The following is a 16,275-nucleotide window of genomic DNA, read 5'->3' on the forward strand; positions in this document are numbered from 1 at the left end:
AAGCACACATCGAGGATGAGCAAACCTATCAACCACCCGAAAAATGTTCTCAATTTTTCACCGCAATTTAACGGCAACTTAGCCTTTATGACTTTGGTAAGGGGTAAGTCTTTGTGGCGCCCCCGCAAACCCAAAAGCTGAACGATTTACACCCCACCGTGTTCGACATAATCAAGAGGGTCAAAATGCGGTTCGTGGCTCTCGGCTTGATTAAAATGCAGTCAAGTCGAAACTTTATTCGTTGGCCCAAGACTCAGGTACGCGAGTTCCAAATGAATTTCTTCATTTTTCGCTGCGGTTTGAATGGCAAAACTTGGCACGAGGGAGTCAAGGGCCGTGGATAAAAACGTGCAGCAAATACAAGTACAATGTTGAGCAGCAGCTTTTACCCGATATATATTTTTATGGCTGCTGTAATATTTCCCCTTCTGCAGGGGCAGGGACTCCATGTTTTTATGACCATCCTTTACCATAGACTTAATGAAGCTGTTCACAATGGATGCCGGGATTCCGGGCTTTTCGAGCAAGAATGTAGAAAGAGCCATTGCCAAATATTGAACATACGTATTGATTGAAGCTAATTCGGATTGAAGTTTCTTTCTTCTGCCCTGCCATGATTGCACTGGAGGAAAGAAGGAGAGAATAATCGAATCTGAGAGTTTGGCCAAGCTCGTGGGATTTTGGGACCCACTGCAACTCATGGAAAAGAAGTTGAAGTTGAAGTTGAGGCAATGATTCCAAAGGAAACTTTTGCCAAATAATGAACTACAACGAAATGTTCTTGTCTTGTTTATTTTTGATAAATCGCTTGTGATAAATAACCTCTTATCTGGCAGGGGAAAAGAAAGAGGAGACAAAATATTAAGTACATCTCTACACTTCCCTTGAGCTACAAAATCAGAGATGGATTGAATTTTCATTCTTATTGAAGAAAACAAAGTAAATGGCAACCAAGTTGTTCTCTAAAAACCAGTTTCTTCCCGATAGCTGACACACTGGCAGTCATTAATTTGTCTCTACGAATCGCAAGCTAAGAAACGCAACTTCAGGCCTGTGTATCCATGAGATGCAGCCTCCGCGGGGAGTCCTCAATTTGAGATGTCGTTATTGAGTTACTTAACAGCCACGCAAATGAGTTAACACCTGGACAGGCGAAACGAAGAGTGTGCCACTGCAATGGAAACTTGCGAGGAATCTGAGGTGTGACAACGAGCTTGCCTGTCGTTGGTTGGAGGATGAAAACTTGGGGGGAAAACTGCCTGCTTTCGGATGCAAAGATATGCAAGACTGCAAAAATAAGAAAAATAAAAGTGGACGGAAAAGAGGTCCCGCCGGTGGCTCTTTATCTGCTGTGCCGCGTTGCAGGCAGCAAATTGGCAGTTGCAGATAAAGATAATGTTATGACTTCTGTTGCCACCGAACATAAAAACCACCACTTTATCAGGTGTCATATTTCCCGCGCTGCTTCTGATAAATAAACTTGGCAGTTTAAATGCAGTGTCCACTGTTGACACATTAAACGGGGCGAAACACCATTTGACAAGCTTAGGCGATGACACATGGCCCCTCTTCGCTTTTCGCTTTTCGCCATCCATCGCAGACACTTTAATTGCCAATTTCAGCGAAGGCGAAGGATGGGCAAAAAAAATTACCAAGATTAATAAATTAATTTGCACGCACTCGCAAAGAAGGCGAGCGATGAGCGCCACGACTCAATTAAAATGCTCGTAATCAACTTGGACCTATGGCGTATATACAAAAATTTACGACTTAGGGGACAAAACTGCGAAGGAGGCTAAGATTATGAGTGTTTTATAGGGAAAAGCATTCTTTGATATACAGCTCAGCTTACAACTGCCTTTAATGTGCCATATAAGTCACCAGAAGCGTTGCATTCGTTGGCATGTATAAATTCTTGGAGAAATCACTTAAAATTTCAATTATCTTTTCTCGCTGGCAAATCCCCTCGGAAATCTCCATCGATTAGGCTGTCTTAAAGCTAATCAAACTAGATAGCGATTCAGCCGCAGTTCTTCTGCAGGCGTTCTCTGCTCCATCCGGCTATTCACCATTCTTTTCACCGGGAAACTCCTTTGCATACACAAACACACTCTGAAGCACGAGCAAATGAAGCGAAATTGCGCACATGGCGGACATTAAGCGAAAATTAATGAAATTTTCCGATGGCGCCTCGCCTCCAGTATAGACGCAGTTTAGCCGAGCTTTATCACCGGGCTCTAGGTGTTCCGGGTGTTCCGGGTGCTCCGGGTGCTCCTGTTCCCCTGTTCTCCTGAACAAGCTCATCCAATCCGTTGTTATCCGGGGGCTGTCGTGAGCTTGATTGAGTTTGATGGCGATTGTGCTGCGCCAACTGCGCTGCCTTGATTGCAATTTCAGCCATGATGTTACCCACCCCGATGGCCAGCGGCGTCAAGTCACGCCCCCCTGCATACCAATGAGGTGGAGACTGGGGCTGGGATCGGCGGCTGCAGGTTTTTCCCCATCTCAGGTGGCAGTCAGTCATTTAAGGCCTCTGGCACTGGCACGAGACATTAGTTTTTCCCACCTCCGCTGCTCCTTTTGCATGCTCTTAGCTAAGCACAGGACTTTGGCTTTTGATTGATGAGCAAGTCGAGCAGAAGTTGACTTTAAGTTACCAACATAAATTTCACTTTAGTTTCAGGCAGTCGGCCGCCAACTGGGTGACATAGAAATGCACTGAACTGTGCGCACCGTCGATAAAATAATGTGGGGTACACAGATATAAATTAAATGGGGCTTCGAAACTGTTAATATCTTAATCAAGGGAAATTAAATTATGCTCTTGCAGCTTAAATCCAAATACCTATAAATGAAATACCTATAGGTTTTTTTGTTGCCAGTGATTCCTGAAACACCGCTCATATTATTTACAAGTTCTCGACTTTTCTCCGCGTGTACGGAGTATGACAAATACTCTCCCTTCGATTTCATTGATTTGATTCCCGCGTGTCCCCAGAGGTGCATAAATCAAAAACTCCACGCCACTTCATTAGAATTTTGCCCCACGTTTCCACGTTACCCCTGAGGGAAAGTTCAGCTCTGGAAAAATTATAGTTTGGGTCATAACCATTACCGCATTTAATATGCATTTTTACGAGCCTTACTTTCCAATAATAAGCATCGGCTGAAGCGGGATGCCATAAGAAATAATGCGGCCCACACACACACTCGCACAATGAGAAAGCACTCTCAGATAAGCAGAGCGCACAAAAGTATGCTATGAAAACCGTAATCATAATCGTAAAGCTTAGCATGTATGTGTATATATTTCGGATCCTACTGATTTGTGTTTCGCATGTGCGGCATGGCAAAAAAGGAGAATAGAAAGAAAATCTCTGTCAGTTACGCCCACATGTTCACACAGCCTGAAATCGAGCCACTGGAAATTGCTTAAATTAAATGCAAATACCGAAAAATATTTAAATGTTTCAGCGCATTAAGCTATGTAAATTGTTGTCGTTGTCGCTGTCCGGGGACTGACACGCACTTTCCATTCAATAAAACTGCAACCACACAATGGCACATCAATTTACACAGACTCTCGCACAGAGAGGGTCCTGATAAAAAGGGATGTGGGGCTGGCAAGTGTCCAGATCGCACAACAACATCTGGCATGTTGTCATTAAAGGCCAGGCCAAATGACCCCCCCACAAAACAGGGGAACTTTCAAGGGGATAACCTGAAGCGCACTGTGGTCTCAGCAGTGAATGGATTAACAAAATTTCCCTTTTTTACCAGTATATATTTTTACTAAAATTTTAAAAATATATTTACGCATTTGTAAACATCTTTTTTAATAAAGAATCTAATTAATATAATAAAAGGGAACGTGTATTTTTAAGTGCACTGTATTTACTTGGTCCTTTAGTCGATAGCTAAACATTCTGCATCCCGATTTGTAATGGTCTATTGCCAGCTTACAATGAAAGTCAAATTAAATCTCAACAGCTCTATTAGTTCCCCAGTGCTTGCCGCACAGGAAACATGTTCTTTTCATTGGATTTTCATCCAAGCCAAGCCACACACGGAGTATCAACAATGTCGAGCGTTAAATGAATGGCAGTTGGACCACCTCTACAAGCGCGAGCATTTTGCATTTTAATGAGTAAACACAGTGCCGGGCCAAATGGGGGTTAACTAAGGGGCATGGGTGCCCCGTGGTGATGGGGGCAGGATCGCTGGTGTGAATACCGCAACGCTGCATATGCAAAGTGTGATTGGTCCGAAAAAGGGAAAAATAAGGAGAACACTAAAAAAATGGTATGGCAAGCAAGGACTTTCCTTCAATACGAATTTCTGTTGTTTTTCCTCGAATTTTTTTTAACAACTGCGCAGCTGGTGAGTTTAGAGGACTACGATTTTCCGCGAACAATTTGTATTTGCAATGTGAAAACAAAATGGCCACTGAACACGGCCAATCCGCAGGACTTTCCCCCACTCTGCCCCCTTTTGGGCACACTTGCTGTTTGATTTGTGTTTTTCTCACTCGTAAAATGGTCGCTGGTTTTTCTCTTCTCGTTTTCATCAAATAGCCAATGCGGTTAACAGTGAAAAACACTGTGCTAAATATGATTTTCTGTTGTTTTCCAGCTGCTCTTATTTAAGTCAGTTTTTGCAACCAAAAAAGTGAATGGGGAGGAAAATTATTTATTTCGCTTGGGCAAGCAAGTGTTTATTGATGTAGCTCAGTAAAAGTTTGCTTTGGGATTTTTGACTGTATAAACTTTCTGGAGCCTACGCATAAATACCTTCATTAAGTTCCTGGTTTGGGTCGAACTCATTTAACATGTGCCTTAATTTTATTATATTTAAAATGTTCATCGCGAATTATGTAACACGCGATAAAAAGCGATTTTTTCAACCATATGCGAAATTAATTATTTTTATTAATATGATTCTTTGTTGCTTTATGAAGCATTATAATGTGACAAATGCTGGTGGCATTAATGATGACCCAAACATGTGTTTAAAAGCGTGTTAAAAATTTATATATTTCAGTCTGGCATGTGACGTCCATGTCGATGCGTTTGGCTAATTTATTTAGAGCTTCTCTGGCCATAATCAAATTCAATGACATGTGAAATTTTCACGGATCACTTGACGTCAAACCGAACGATATCGCCTACTGAAGTGTGAAGATTTTGTGCGTTAACTTTTCATCAACCAGCCAGCCAGCGATTATTATTGCGGATAACAACTTCATCGCTCTTGGTCCTGCTAATTGGACCGTGACGTGTGTGCTCACAACGCCCACAAAAACACAAATCACAGACTTGCAACTGTGATAAATAACTGCCGCAAGAAACCGTCAAGCCACAGGCCAATTGTACTCGTGTATTCCCAACGACTCCCAACCTCCCACCATATACGTTACCCCGTTTTTCCCATTTTTGCAATGCAAATCGAGCTGCCTGCCACGCACAGAATGAAGTCTCCGAACTGTGGACTCCGGAGTCCGGACTACGGTCTCGTGTGCTTACGGGTTCCGTGTACGGATACGGGTTCCCATTGCGCCGTGCTATGGTACATTGTAATAAACGCAATTTGTATCATGAATTATTACTGCGGCGAACTGGCCGCACGGATGTGCGGACTCAACTTTTGGGACACAGAAACACAGCAACTGCAGATACCCTAAAATAATATTCAATTTGGGAGCTAAGCTAACTTGAAGCAATCTGGAAATATGTTTTCAGGGGTACATGATTTTTGGTTCATGAGGAGAAACCGCTTTAGCTGCATCTAGAAACCCATATACCTCTGCGAAACCATTTAACATTTTCTGCAAATGTAACGAGAGCTGAGTACAGCAGTCCGGCAAATGCCGTTAGTTTGAACAAACTTGGCAGAAAAGGTATCAAATTGCTGCCCAAACAAATTGGAAACAAAATACACGGAAAAATATATGAACAAAATAGAATTCAGGGCCAAGAAACTGTATAGAAATACATTTTCAGAGCTTCCTGTGCTGCAGTACTTTCGCCGCAGTTTTTTATTAACTTGCAGGACTCTCAGTGAATATTTTTTAATGCGTCAAATAAAATGCGCTACAGCCATTTTAAAGAAATAGTTGAGAAGTGATGAAACTAAGCCAATCTAGGGGATTGAAAGCCCAACTTTAGCCGGCTCTCGGCAGAGCTTAAAGTTGATTTTATGAATCTGAGTCAATAATCCCCCAGGCTTGTACAACAATAAAGTCAGAGCTCAGCAAATTTTTTGGCGTTGTCAAACATTTGTGCTCGAGTTTTCCTATAAAGTATCTATATGCTGTCGTACATATATAAATCTTGCTTTATCGGAGGGTGGATTCTTGGCTTCCAGGCTTCCTCGGCTTGTTTACTTTTGTGCTTTTCGCAGCCGTCGTCTCTGTTTACTTCGTACTTATTATTCCATTTGTCGTTTAGTTTTCTAAGGGCTTTTCTTCCTGTTTTGACTGCCCAAATGGGGCGCCATTACTTATCCCCTGGACGCCATTATATTTCTGTGTGTGTGCTTCTTATTGCAGTCGCAGTGGCAGTGGCAGTGGCAGTCGCCAAAAGCTAAAAACACAAAACAAACAAAATAAGCCGCGTTCGGCTATTCTGATATTCTTCCTCCTTTTTTGGACGCAGTGCGCATCCATCTTTGCCGAAATTTCCCATTTTCCCATCCGTCTGCCGCCATGGCAACATGGTCGCAACAGACGCCATTTTGTTGCCACATCTCTTGGTGGAAATCTGTATCTGTATTCGTGGCTCCATGTATGCGAGCATGCCACGGTTATGCTCCTTTGCACTGTAGCCTGCCTCTAGGCGTTTTGGCCCGCCTCTGCCTTTGGTTCCCGTCTCTTTCAGTTTGGAATTCTGTTTCTGACTCGAATCCGAGTTCAGTTCCGGTTGCTGTCGCTGGCCATGGCCATTTATTTCGATGTTCCTGTCACTTGTCTACTCCGATTATATGTTAATTCGACAATTTTTGTGCCTTTCGCGAAAGCTCAGCGTTTTTTGAACTCTTGCGACTTGGAAACTGGAACCATGTATTCAAAAATTAAGGCACAGCATATTTAGCGTTTTATTTGGCGTTAGTGTCAAACATACAGTTAATTGACAGATTAATATAAGAAAATAACTTGACGGCAATTTTACAAAACAAACAGAAAAAGAGTAAAACTCAAAAGCAAACCTTCTTTCTTAAAAATAAATAGCACATTAAGTGGAAATACAATAAATAGCTAACAGGCATTTATCAATCAGTACGATTTAAAGGTATTATGTCAATAAGATGTAGATCAAAATCGAACTATTTCTATACATAAATCTGATTTTTCATTAATTTACACCAAAGTCATTCAAACATTATTTTGTCCAGTTGCACCGTACACGATTTTTCCATATTTTTGGTTGTAAATTTCCCATGTCAGCCAAAATGCAAATAAAGTTGGCAACTAAATTCGTAAATTGATTTTGCTTGCTCAGATGAAATGCGGCCAAATAAATTGAAGTAATTTTTCAAATTTAGTAAGCAACAAAGTGAATCAAAAGGATCCAGTGGTCGTATCGCAATTTAAAATTTGATTAACCAAGTGACCTTATCATTTCCGCAAGATGTCCAAGGACATCAAAGCCGCAAAAAGGGAAACGAGCAATTCGAATGCAATTCCAATTGGATTAGGCAAACCAATGAACTTGTATGGGAAAGTATGAGACTTGTATTTGCATTTTTGAAGCCGAAAGGTTACACTTTTTGTCCTAAGCACGCGGTATTTAAAATGATATCATCACAAAACCTGATATTCACCCTGCTCAACTGTCATATTGAAAAGTCTTAGCCAGGCATCCTTACTTAGCGTACCTTTTTCCAGCAGTTTTTCCTAAACTTTCCTTTTTCTATATCCCCTCGCCGGCACTTGGAATTCAGGCCAAAACACTTTTGAAGCTTGCCACATGGCGCAGATGTGGGTTGCAAGTTTACAAATTTCCAAGAGCTGAAGAATCGAGTGAAGTTACACGAAATGTAAGAGGAAGCTAACATTTAAGCATGTTTATTTTTTCTCATTATTAACACCTATTAAAAATGATAGGGTGATTTATTTTAAAATAATGACATATGAAGTCGTTGTTCTTTCCTCTAAATGACGTTTTCTAGACAATTGATTTAAAATGTGCATAAATTATATTAAAATTAAATAGGAGCACAGCGAGTGCATTAAGGATTCACCGTACAGTTCACAGCACTCGCCGTAGAACTAATTTAAATAATTTCCATTACGGGAATAGTTGCCGTTTCTTACTCACTGCAATCCCAGACCTGCATATAAAACATGATATTAATGCTTAATTAAGCAAGTTTCCACCCACAACGTGCACTGGGTGAATGTGAGTGCTTGTATGTCTAAACTCGATTATTGCTCCAAAGAAGACGTACCAAGAAGTTTTCCTCGCCGTAAACTTAAATTCTGATTTTCATAATTTATACGCAAGCCAGCCCGAGGATATGCTACAATTTGCACAGCATTTATCCAGGGTTGCTCCCTTTTAGGGTTGCCCTGCTCTCCTTTGTTTTATGACAGCCAGATGGAGTTTACGAGCCAAGGCTGTGGAAACTTTTCATATGGGGCACGAGTACAGGTACGCAGCTTTATATCGCCATTAAAGTTGCCAATCGCAAATAGTTGCGAATGGAGTCAAAGGCTGTATCTTGAAGATTGGCTCTTGGACACTGCACCTGCGATCTCGCGGAACTCTGCATTCATGAGTAAATAAAATCCATGTAGGAATATATTTAATCAGGTTAAACCCATATCCCATCCCTATTTAAGAATTTTCCTATTAGTGTGTATTTTTCAGGAGTTTCTTATCTTTTATCAGATTTATTAAATTTTAACATTCATTGCGTGTGATTTTCTGGTTTCCTGGCAGTGCATAAAATTGATGCCTTCTGCCTCTTACCTCATTTTCCTGTGCATGTGCTTGTGTCGGAATGTCAAAGCTTTTGCTACCACCCTTTGACCCTCAGTGTATAGCCCCTCATCCTTTGGGGAGCTGTTCCAATGCAAAAGAACTGCATGCATTTTTGGACAAAACAATGCGCTTGGAAATTTCTAAAACAAACACACCCGCTAGCCCCATCCCTTTCTGTGCCGAAATACCGCCCTCTCTCTCGCACGTTCTATGTCAAATCGTGCGTATTTTTTCACAGGGGGGCGTAGAGTCAAAACTCATATTGGTTTCTTTGGGCTTTTTGGGGTGAGACAAGGAGAATTCTAATTGTTACGAGCGTTTTCCTGTTGGACCTGTCGCCACTCCTCAGCTCAGAATAATACCAACAACCCAACCCTCATTTCTGCAAGTTCTCGTTCTCGATTTCTCTCGGTTTTCGGGGCGCATGCTCAACAACTTGTTCAAATTTCATTTGTTTCAGGTTTTAGCGTTTCACGTTCCACAGATGTTGCTCTCGATATATGTTTTTACTACTCTTTCGTCCCTTCTCCCCTCTCTTTCACACGTTCTGCCCCTCTCTTTCCCTTCCCTTGCTCGCCCTCTCTCTCTTACGCCTTTGAATATCCTCATGTGTATTGGCGTAGCATTTTAAATGAATGAAAAATATTGTCGTAAATTTCGTGTTCACTTATGCTGCTGCTGCTCCTCTCTTCTTCTGCTTCTTGGCCATTTGGCTGTTGCAATGCTTTGTTAAGTGTTTTACATAGTAGAGTTTTCCGCCCAGCCATGTGTGCATCCTAGAATTTTCCGTGCACCTCCCCCTTGCGCCGTACGCTCATAAATTAACTCAAGGATTCTCGGATCCAGTGGATAGCCTAGATATACTCGTAGAGTTCCATGAAATCTCGAATGTCTTGGCTAAACGCTTGAGATACTAAGCATTAGTTCAAGAGGTTTGAGGGCGGCTTCAAGTGATAATTTCGAATGATTTCATCAAGTGGCTTGTTTACCTGATACTTTCTGGGAAAGCAGACATCATTTGTGTAACAGTTCTTTATACTTGTAATGCTGTATTTTTTTCGTAGCGAATTTCATGCCTCTTAAACAAAAACAATTCAGTTTTGGCTGATTAATCAGTATTGCAAAGTAGCCTGCACTTTTATCCGGGCAATCCGGGGACATTTTCCAGGAAAATGGAAAAGCCTAATGTGCGAAGGCAAACAGTGTAAATGAAAATCACTCAAACAAAGAGCAGATGCGATAGCGAATGAGAGACAGTGGCAGTTTCAAAATTTATGGAAACTGTTAATTGACTGACAGTTGAACAGTCCAAAGGGGTTGAGGGGTCACCAATCGCTGTCCGAAGTCCCAGCCGTCCACACAATGCGGAAAAACTGCAGGGCAAAAGTTTTCCTTTTCTGCAGCCATTTTCCGATGTAAATGACACAAGTGTGTGTGTGTGTGTGGGGGGTGTTCTCTGAATATATTTCAACATTTCATGAACTCGTACACTGGTTGGAAAACCAACTTGGACATTCAGAGGGAAAGCTGTCAGTTGTCTGAACTTTTCATTCGACTCCTGTCAAGAGATGGGCAGGGAAAATGCGGTTTCGGGTTTTCCTGGATTGAGAACCACCAGGAATCCTAGCTTGCCTTACAGCTGCTCAGTTGATGCCTGAATGGATTCTGGGTAGCTGTGGGTTCAATATTTGCTTATTGAGCCACGCCTCAACTGACAGTCAATGTGAAGTGGTCAACAAAACTACGCATAACTTTCAAAGCTAAAGATTTAAAGTATTCAGTCAGTGGAAAATATGTTTGAAAATATAATAAATACTTCAGTCTTAGCGATACATTGAGTTATAAAATGCAAATACGTTTGCCACACGCATTTTCTTACTGTGCAAATGTATGCTCTGTTGTATCGAGCGTAATTGCTTTCCATGTCAACCAAATATTTGAAAAGCAATTTAAAGCACAAAAGAAATTTAAAGGCAGTCAGCACATTTCTGTGATTTATTGAAATTGTGTTTTCATGCTCAGCTCAAAAGGTTGAACAAAATCGCTTTCAGATGGCTGATATCGCCTCAGCTAATCAAAGTGAAGCCCAAGACTATAGATATCAAATTTTCCTGCATTTTAAGAAGAGACCAGCGCTGTTAAGCCTTAATTAGTACCAAGAAAGTGCATTTACCCACCAGAAACAATCTTTGTTTTATCTGTTGAGCCCCAAGCCAATTCAATTAGTACAGCCTGTCCGTCATTGTATACTTCGCCTTGATTTCCTTAGATGCCTAACCAAAATACTCATAATGCGATTAATTTATCGGCAGTACTATGCGAACTCATTTACTTTTCGAATACGCCAACGCATATAATTAGGCTTAAATAGCTGAACAGTTTCGAGTGCTAATATGCAAGATTAAAGGGGCTTGGTTCGTTTAATAAATCACTGTGCAAATACAGGGAGTGCTCACTAATTGTTTTGGAGTAAAGATTTCGAACCTGACTGTTTATGCATGGAAATTGGCATCCTAAATTGTGTATAATGAAAAAGATAGTAGGACTTTCACTCACCATTGTGTCCCATATTGGTGATGATGACCCAGAAATCGATGGTCTTCTCTGGTCCCAGCTCCTCGTAGTCCCACTTCTTCTTCACTCGCACAGCGCCGTTTGTTTCCACCGTCACCCAGGGATTGTCATCGCGGATCTTGAATGTTTCCTTATCGGTTTCCTTTTCCAGCTGGAACACCGATTTTCCCTCAGTGTCGCCATCAGCTTCGGTGAACTCAATCCTCTTGGTGGGTCGCACCGCTCGAGTAACACGTCTTTTCTCTCGGTGATGTGAGTGATTGTTGATCTCATCGTGTTCCAGGTGCTGCATTATAAACGAAACGGGTTCGGCGGCCAAGAACTCTAATAGAACCTTCGCGGGCTTTGCGCTCAGCAAACTGGGATACCGCAGATCGTGGGCTATCACCTCGATAAGAAGTTCATTTGAAGTGGGCTCTCCAGCCAGCATTATTTCGCCAGTTTGAGGCACAATGATGACAACATTACTGGGCGACTTCAGCCGATAGGCGATCTTGTCACCATCAGCATCGGTGGCCTCGACTTTTCCCATGATGGCAAATCGCTGGTATGTCACACTACTATTGCTCTCCATGCTTGCAGATTTCTGGCCAGCGATGGCGAACTTGTAGTCCAGCGACTTGAAAATCGGCCTGTTGTCGTTTTCATCCAGCACGGAGATTTGTATTTTGGAAACAGTCTTGTCCAAGCCATCGACATCTGAGGCTTCCACGGAGAGATCATAGTGAGCCCGTTCCTCTCGATCCAGCGGACGATTGGTGACCAGCCAAACGCCGGACTCGTCATCGCCATTAATTACCAAGGACTTGGCACTTATCTGTATGTTCTTGTTGGCCTTGCGTTCCTGCAGGGCGAACGCATCGTCCACGTTGCCGTCGATAATGGTGTACCGCACCTTCTTGGGGGTGGCCAGTTCCTCGTCCAGGATGGAACCGCTGAAGGCCTGCATCAGGGGCACTCCTCTCACCCTGGTGCCCGCCGGTTGATTCTCCCTAACTTCGCCGCTGGCATCGAGTAGGGAACCCGAAAATCGCAGCATATCATTGCGGTGCATCACAAACAGCTGCAGATTGTGGGTATTGGTGGCATTGGGCGTTTGTTCCACAACCACCAACTGAACCGGACGATTGACAAGGGGGGAAATATCCGCCGTGGTCATCACCACGCCATCTTCCAGAACGGTGAAGTACTTGGAGTAGTCAGTGTCCAACATGTGATAGGCAGCTGCACCAGAGTGCGAGCTACCGTTGATCTTCACAGGATGGGTTTTGAACTTCTTGATGCTGAATCCAGGATAGGTGTCGTGTGGCAGGACCAAGGACATTTCGCTGTGATGCGACGACGAGGACTTTTCCACGTCCCCGGGACTGCCGGCCAGCATGCGGGCCGCATTTTCCGCCGAAAGACCAGCAAATGTGGTCTCCTCTATGGCCAATATCAAGGGGAGGGATATTAAAAATATCGCGCAGGTGCATATATTAAATCGGTTGGTTATATAACGTTGCCTGAGCTGATTCAGGCAACGTCGTGCCGCCATTTTGCCGCGGCACTTTCTGATCCTGTTTGGTATCAACACCTTTTCTGTGACTGGCCCGTTTCAAAATGCTCCCTCTTCAATTATTGACTTTACTATTAACACTTGACTTATTCATGGGTAAATTCCTTTGTCCAGTCTACCTTTTCCGCTGCTGATCAATACATTTTTGTTTGTTTTCCCGTGGGAGGCGCAAACTGCAAATAAAGTGGGTAGAAACGAAAATGGATTTGTGGTTAGTGGCAGTTCTCGGTACAGGTTAATATTTATGGGCATTGTGTAAAGTTTATGGGTCATTGAAAGTGAATAATTCATAGGCCAGGTGAATAAATTATATTGGTGCTGCACTGTGAGGGCTCATCAAGCATGCAGGAAAGTTTGTTTTATTGAGGTGCATATTCGCGGGTCATAAAGTATAAATATTTAAATGGGGTATAATTAAAGAACCCTGGCATAATACTGCTATTTTATAACAGAAGGCATTGTTTTATTCAATGTGCATATTATGTAATGTTAGCACACACTTTTAAGATATATAATCATTAAAATTGATATTTCTGGAGCACTGCATTTCTCAAAATCAAATTCGTTGCACCTCTTCCAAGATTATTAAACATTCAGACGTTAGAGCAAATGGAGCCCAATCCTCGAGGCTATATCATCATCATTACATCGCTGGCATCAGCTGAGCTTTAGAGAAGTGTCAACTCTTCACTTTTTAATTGCTGTGTGGCAGGCAAGCACCAGACACCCAAAGTGCTCAGAAAATGTTGCACAAAGGGAAAACTTTTACATGGTAATAGTAAAAGTATTTAATATTCAAGCTATTTTGGCAGGCCGGGCGGCAAACAGGGGAAGAATGGCAACATTGTCACAGTCTGTTCCAGTCAAGGACTTTTCCCAGGATGTGGGATTTTCGGTTAGTTTTTGATGTTGCCCCGACATGCTCTACATAAGGCTTTGGCAATCGCATTGTCCTAGGCTGTAGGTAATTCCGCAGAGCTCTTGCATTTCCACCCCCTCAAATATGTGCCACACATGGCTGGCCTTGAAAACTTCAATTTCATTGAGAAAATTATTTTAATTACCCCGTGTGCAACACGCCATGCCGACCCTGTTCCTCTAATCCGACAGTGGCACGCACCCTATAATTTCGCTACCTAAAGTTGGGTAAGTCGGAAAAAGGTTCCTTTCCATTTAACAATTTTTCAAACAGCTGCGCAGGCGCCACTGCCACTGACTTTAGTTGACCGATTGTGTACTCGTACATCCCGAATGTGTTGACAATAGTTTTATTAGCTTTTTACGCGTTTCTATCAACGCGGAGGATTTCTGGTCCAACAATTCCCGGGTTGAAAAGGAGTGGGGGCTACACATAGTTGGCTAATGATCTTATAACTAGCCTGACTTATAATTGGGCGTGACCGGAATTGAATGACAAATGATTACATGGGTGACTCTTAATGACAGTTGAATAATGAAGCTACACATGTGTAAAATAATCATTGTTTGCGAAAAACATTCCTATGAATTCTAGCGCGACATCCTTGAAGCTTTTACATTGAGGTATCGATTTCCGACTGATTTATTCGAAATGGAACAACGACTCTTCCACTAATTTTAATCGACCCAAAACCAGAGTCACATGTGTATTATTGTCACCTCTTTCGGATATCTTTCTTTCGGCATCTTAATTGCAATTAGCTATGAAAATGTCTCCGGCAGCCGATTCAGATAATAAAACGAAAACTTAAGGCCATATCTGTGTGATCTGCTAATCAGTTGACGAAGCTGACTACCAACAAATTATGTGAACTTTGGGCATTTGCATAACTTGCTTCTGCCGCTAATAAACCCATAGTTTTCGGGGGTAACAAGCTCCGAGATATAAGCCAAATAAATCATTTACAATTTGTTTGGCAAAAATAAACGATTTTCTACGAGGCTTCCAACTGAATCTTTTCTTGGCCTTTCCCAATTCCATTGGCGGCAGCTGTTCTGCGTGTTAAAATTCATTTAAAATGCCCCGGTCTGCGATTAATCAAAACACAGTTCAGTTTTTGTCTCTTCAAAAAGTTGGTTTCGTCTTTTTATTTTTCATAGTGCCACTTAATTAAAAGCGAAGATAAAATGCGATACAATATGGTGAATAAAAGCGTTCCTATGCATAGCTCTACATTTCGGCATAAATGAATATTTGATGCTGGAATTCCGTGTGCTTTATATTTATATATTCAACCATTGGATTGATTGATGCGTCATGGCAGCCAAAGGGCACACAGCAGAAAAAGTAAATGAAATGCATACGATTGGAAGCTACAATGATATTTGGGTTGATGAAAACGTATCTTTCTTGACATAAAGTTTAGTGAAATCAATCTAGCTTACTTTCTAGCCTGCTCTGATAGTAGCATTTCACAGAACCTCGGGCACAAAACCTGAACACGCCCCCACAGAGCATCACATTGGGCTTTCCCCACATTAAAGTCATTTAAAATCGATTAAATATCAATGTGGCGAGACCACCTGCCGCGTGTTAACCCGAAAAGAACTTGAGTGTGAATATGTGTCTTCGAAGACTCAGTCAAAAATGAATTCATGCTCAAGGCGTTGCCGGCTTATTGTTTATTAGATTTTTAACTGCTGGCAACAGTTTTTAACAAGTTTCAGTAGCGGAGCTCGTAAAAGACGAACGCAGCTGAATAAATTACCCACTATTGAGCCCGTCCTAAAATTTCCTGGATTGAATGCCAACCGAATGTTGGCTAACGAAGCTTTAATAGTTACTCGGGAGTTACTCGAAACGCTTCGGTCAAACAAAGGGTATTAAATATTTGTTATGGTCAATACATGCAATGAATTAAGGCGGCGAGTATTTTGAATAGGGCAAGCTGTAGTGAGCGTTTTGCCCTCATAATTCCAAGAATATGATAACCATTTACAACTCATTTCCCTAATCAAGGTCAGAAAACAATGATCCTAAGCTCCCAAAAACTATTAAATAATGCGTTTTTTAACCAGAAACTGCGGGCAACCCCCGGAATATTATGCAAATGAAAAACTTAACGGGCTTCTAAACAAAAGCCAGTCCTAAATGGGCTCTTTCCAAACTCCTCATGTGCAAGTACACTTTATCAAAGGCGACGAGACATATTTGGTTTGAAGGGTTTTTTTTATTATTGTGGC

At 42.0% G+C, this 16,275-nt stretch overlaps 1 protein-coding gene across 12 annotated transcripts in view; it reads right to left on the bottom strand.

Annotated features, from left to right (window-relative positions):
• LOC6549281 (neural-cadherin) overlaps nt 1-16,275 on the bottom strand; it is a 120,713-nt gene that overhangs the window by 69,092 nt on the left and 35,346 nt on the right. For all 12 annotated transcript variants that reach the window (XM_026980343.1, XM_026980348.1, XM_026980345.1 and 9 more), the window contains one exon: nt 11,538-13,286. In XM_026980343.1, the coding sequence (XP_026836144.1) occupies nt 11,538-13,092 (1,555 nt within the window). In that variant the 5' untranslated portion in view covers nt 13,093-13,286. The remainder of the gene's footprint in view (nt 1-11,537; nt 13,287-16,275) is intronic.

The sequence above is a fragment of the Drosophila erecta genome, unplaced genomic scaffold (genome assembly GCF_003286155.1).
Source record: "Drosophila erecta strain 14021-0224.00,06,07 unplaced genomic scaffold, DereRS2 tig00000092-arrow-pilon, whole genome shotgun sequence".
NCBI classification, from domain to species: domain Eukaryota; kingdom Metazoa; phylum Arthropoda; class Insecta; order Diptera; family Drosophilidae; genus Drosophila; species Drosophila erecta.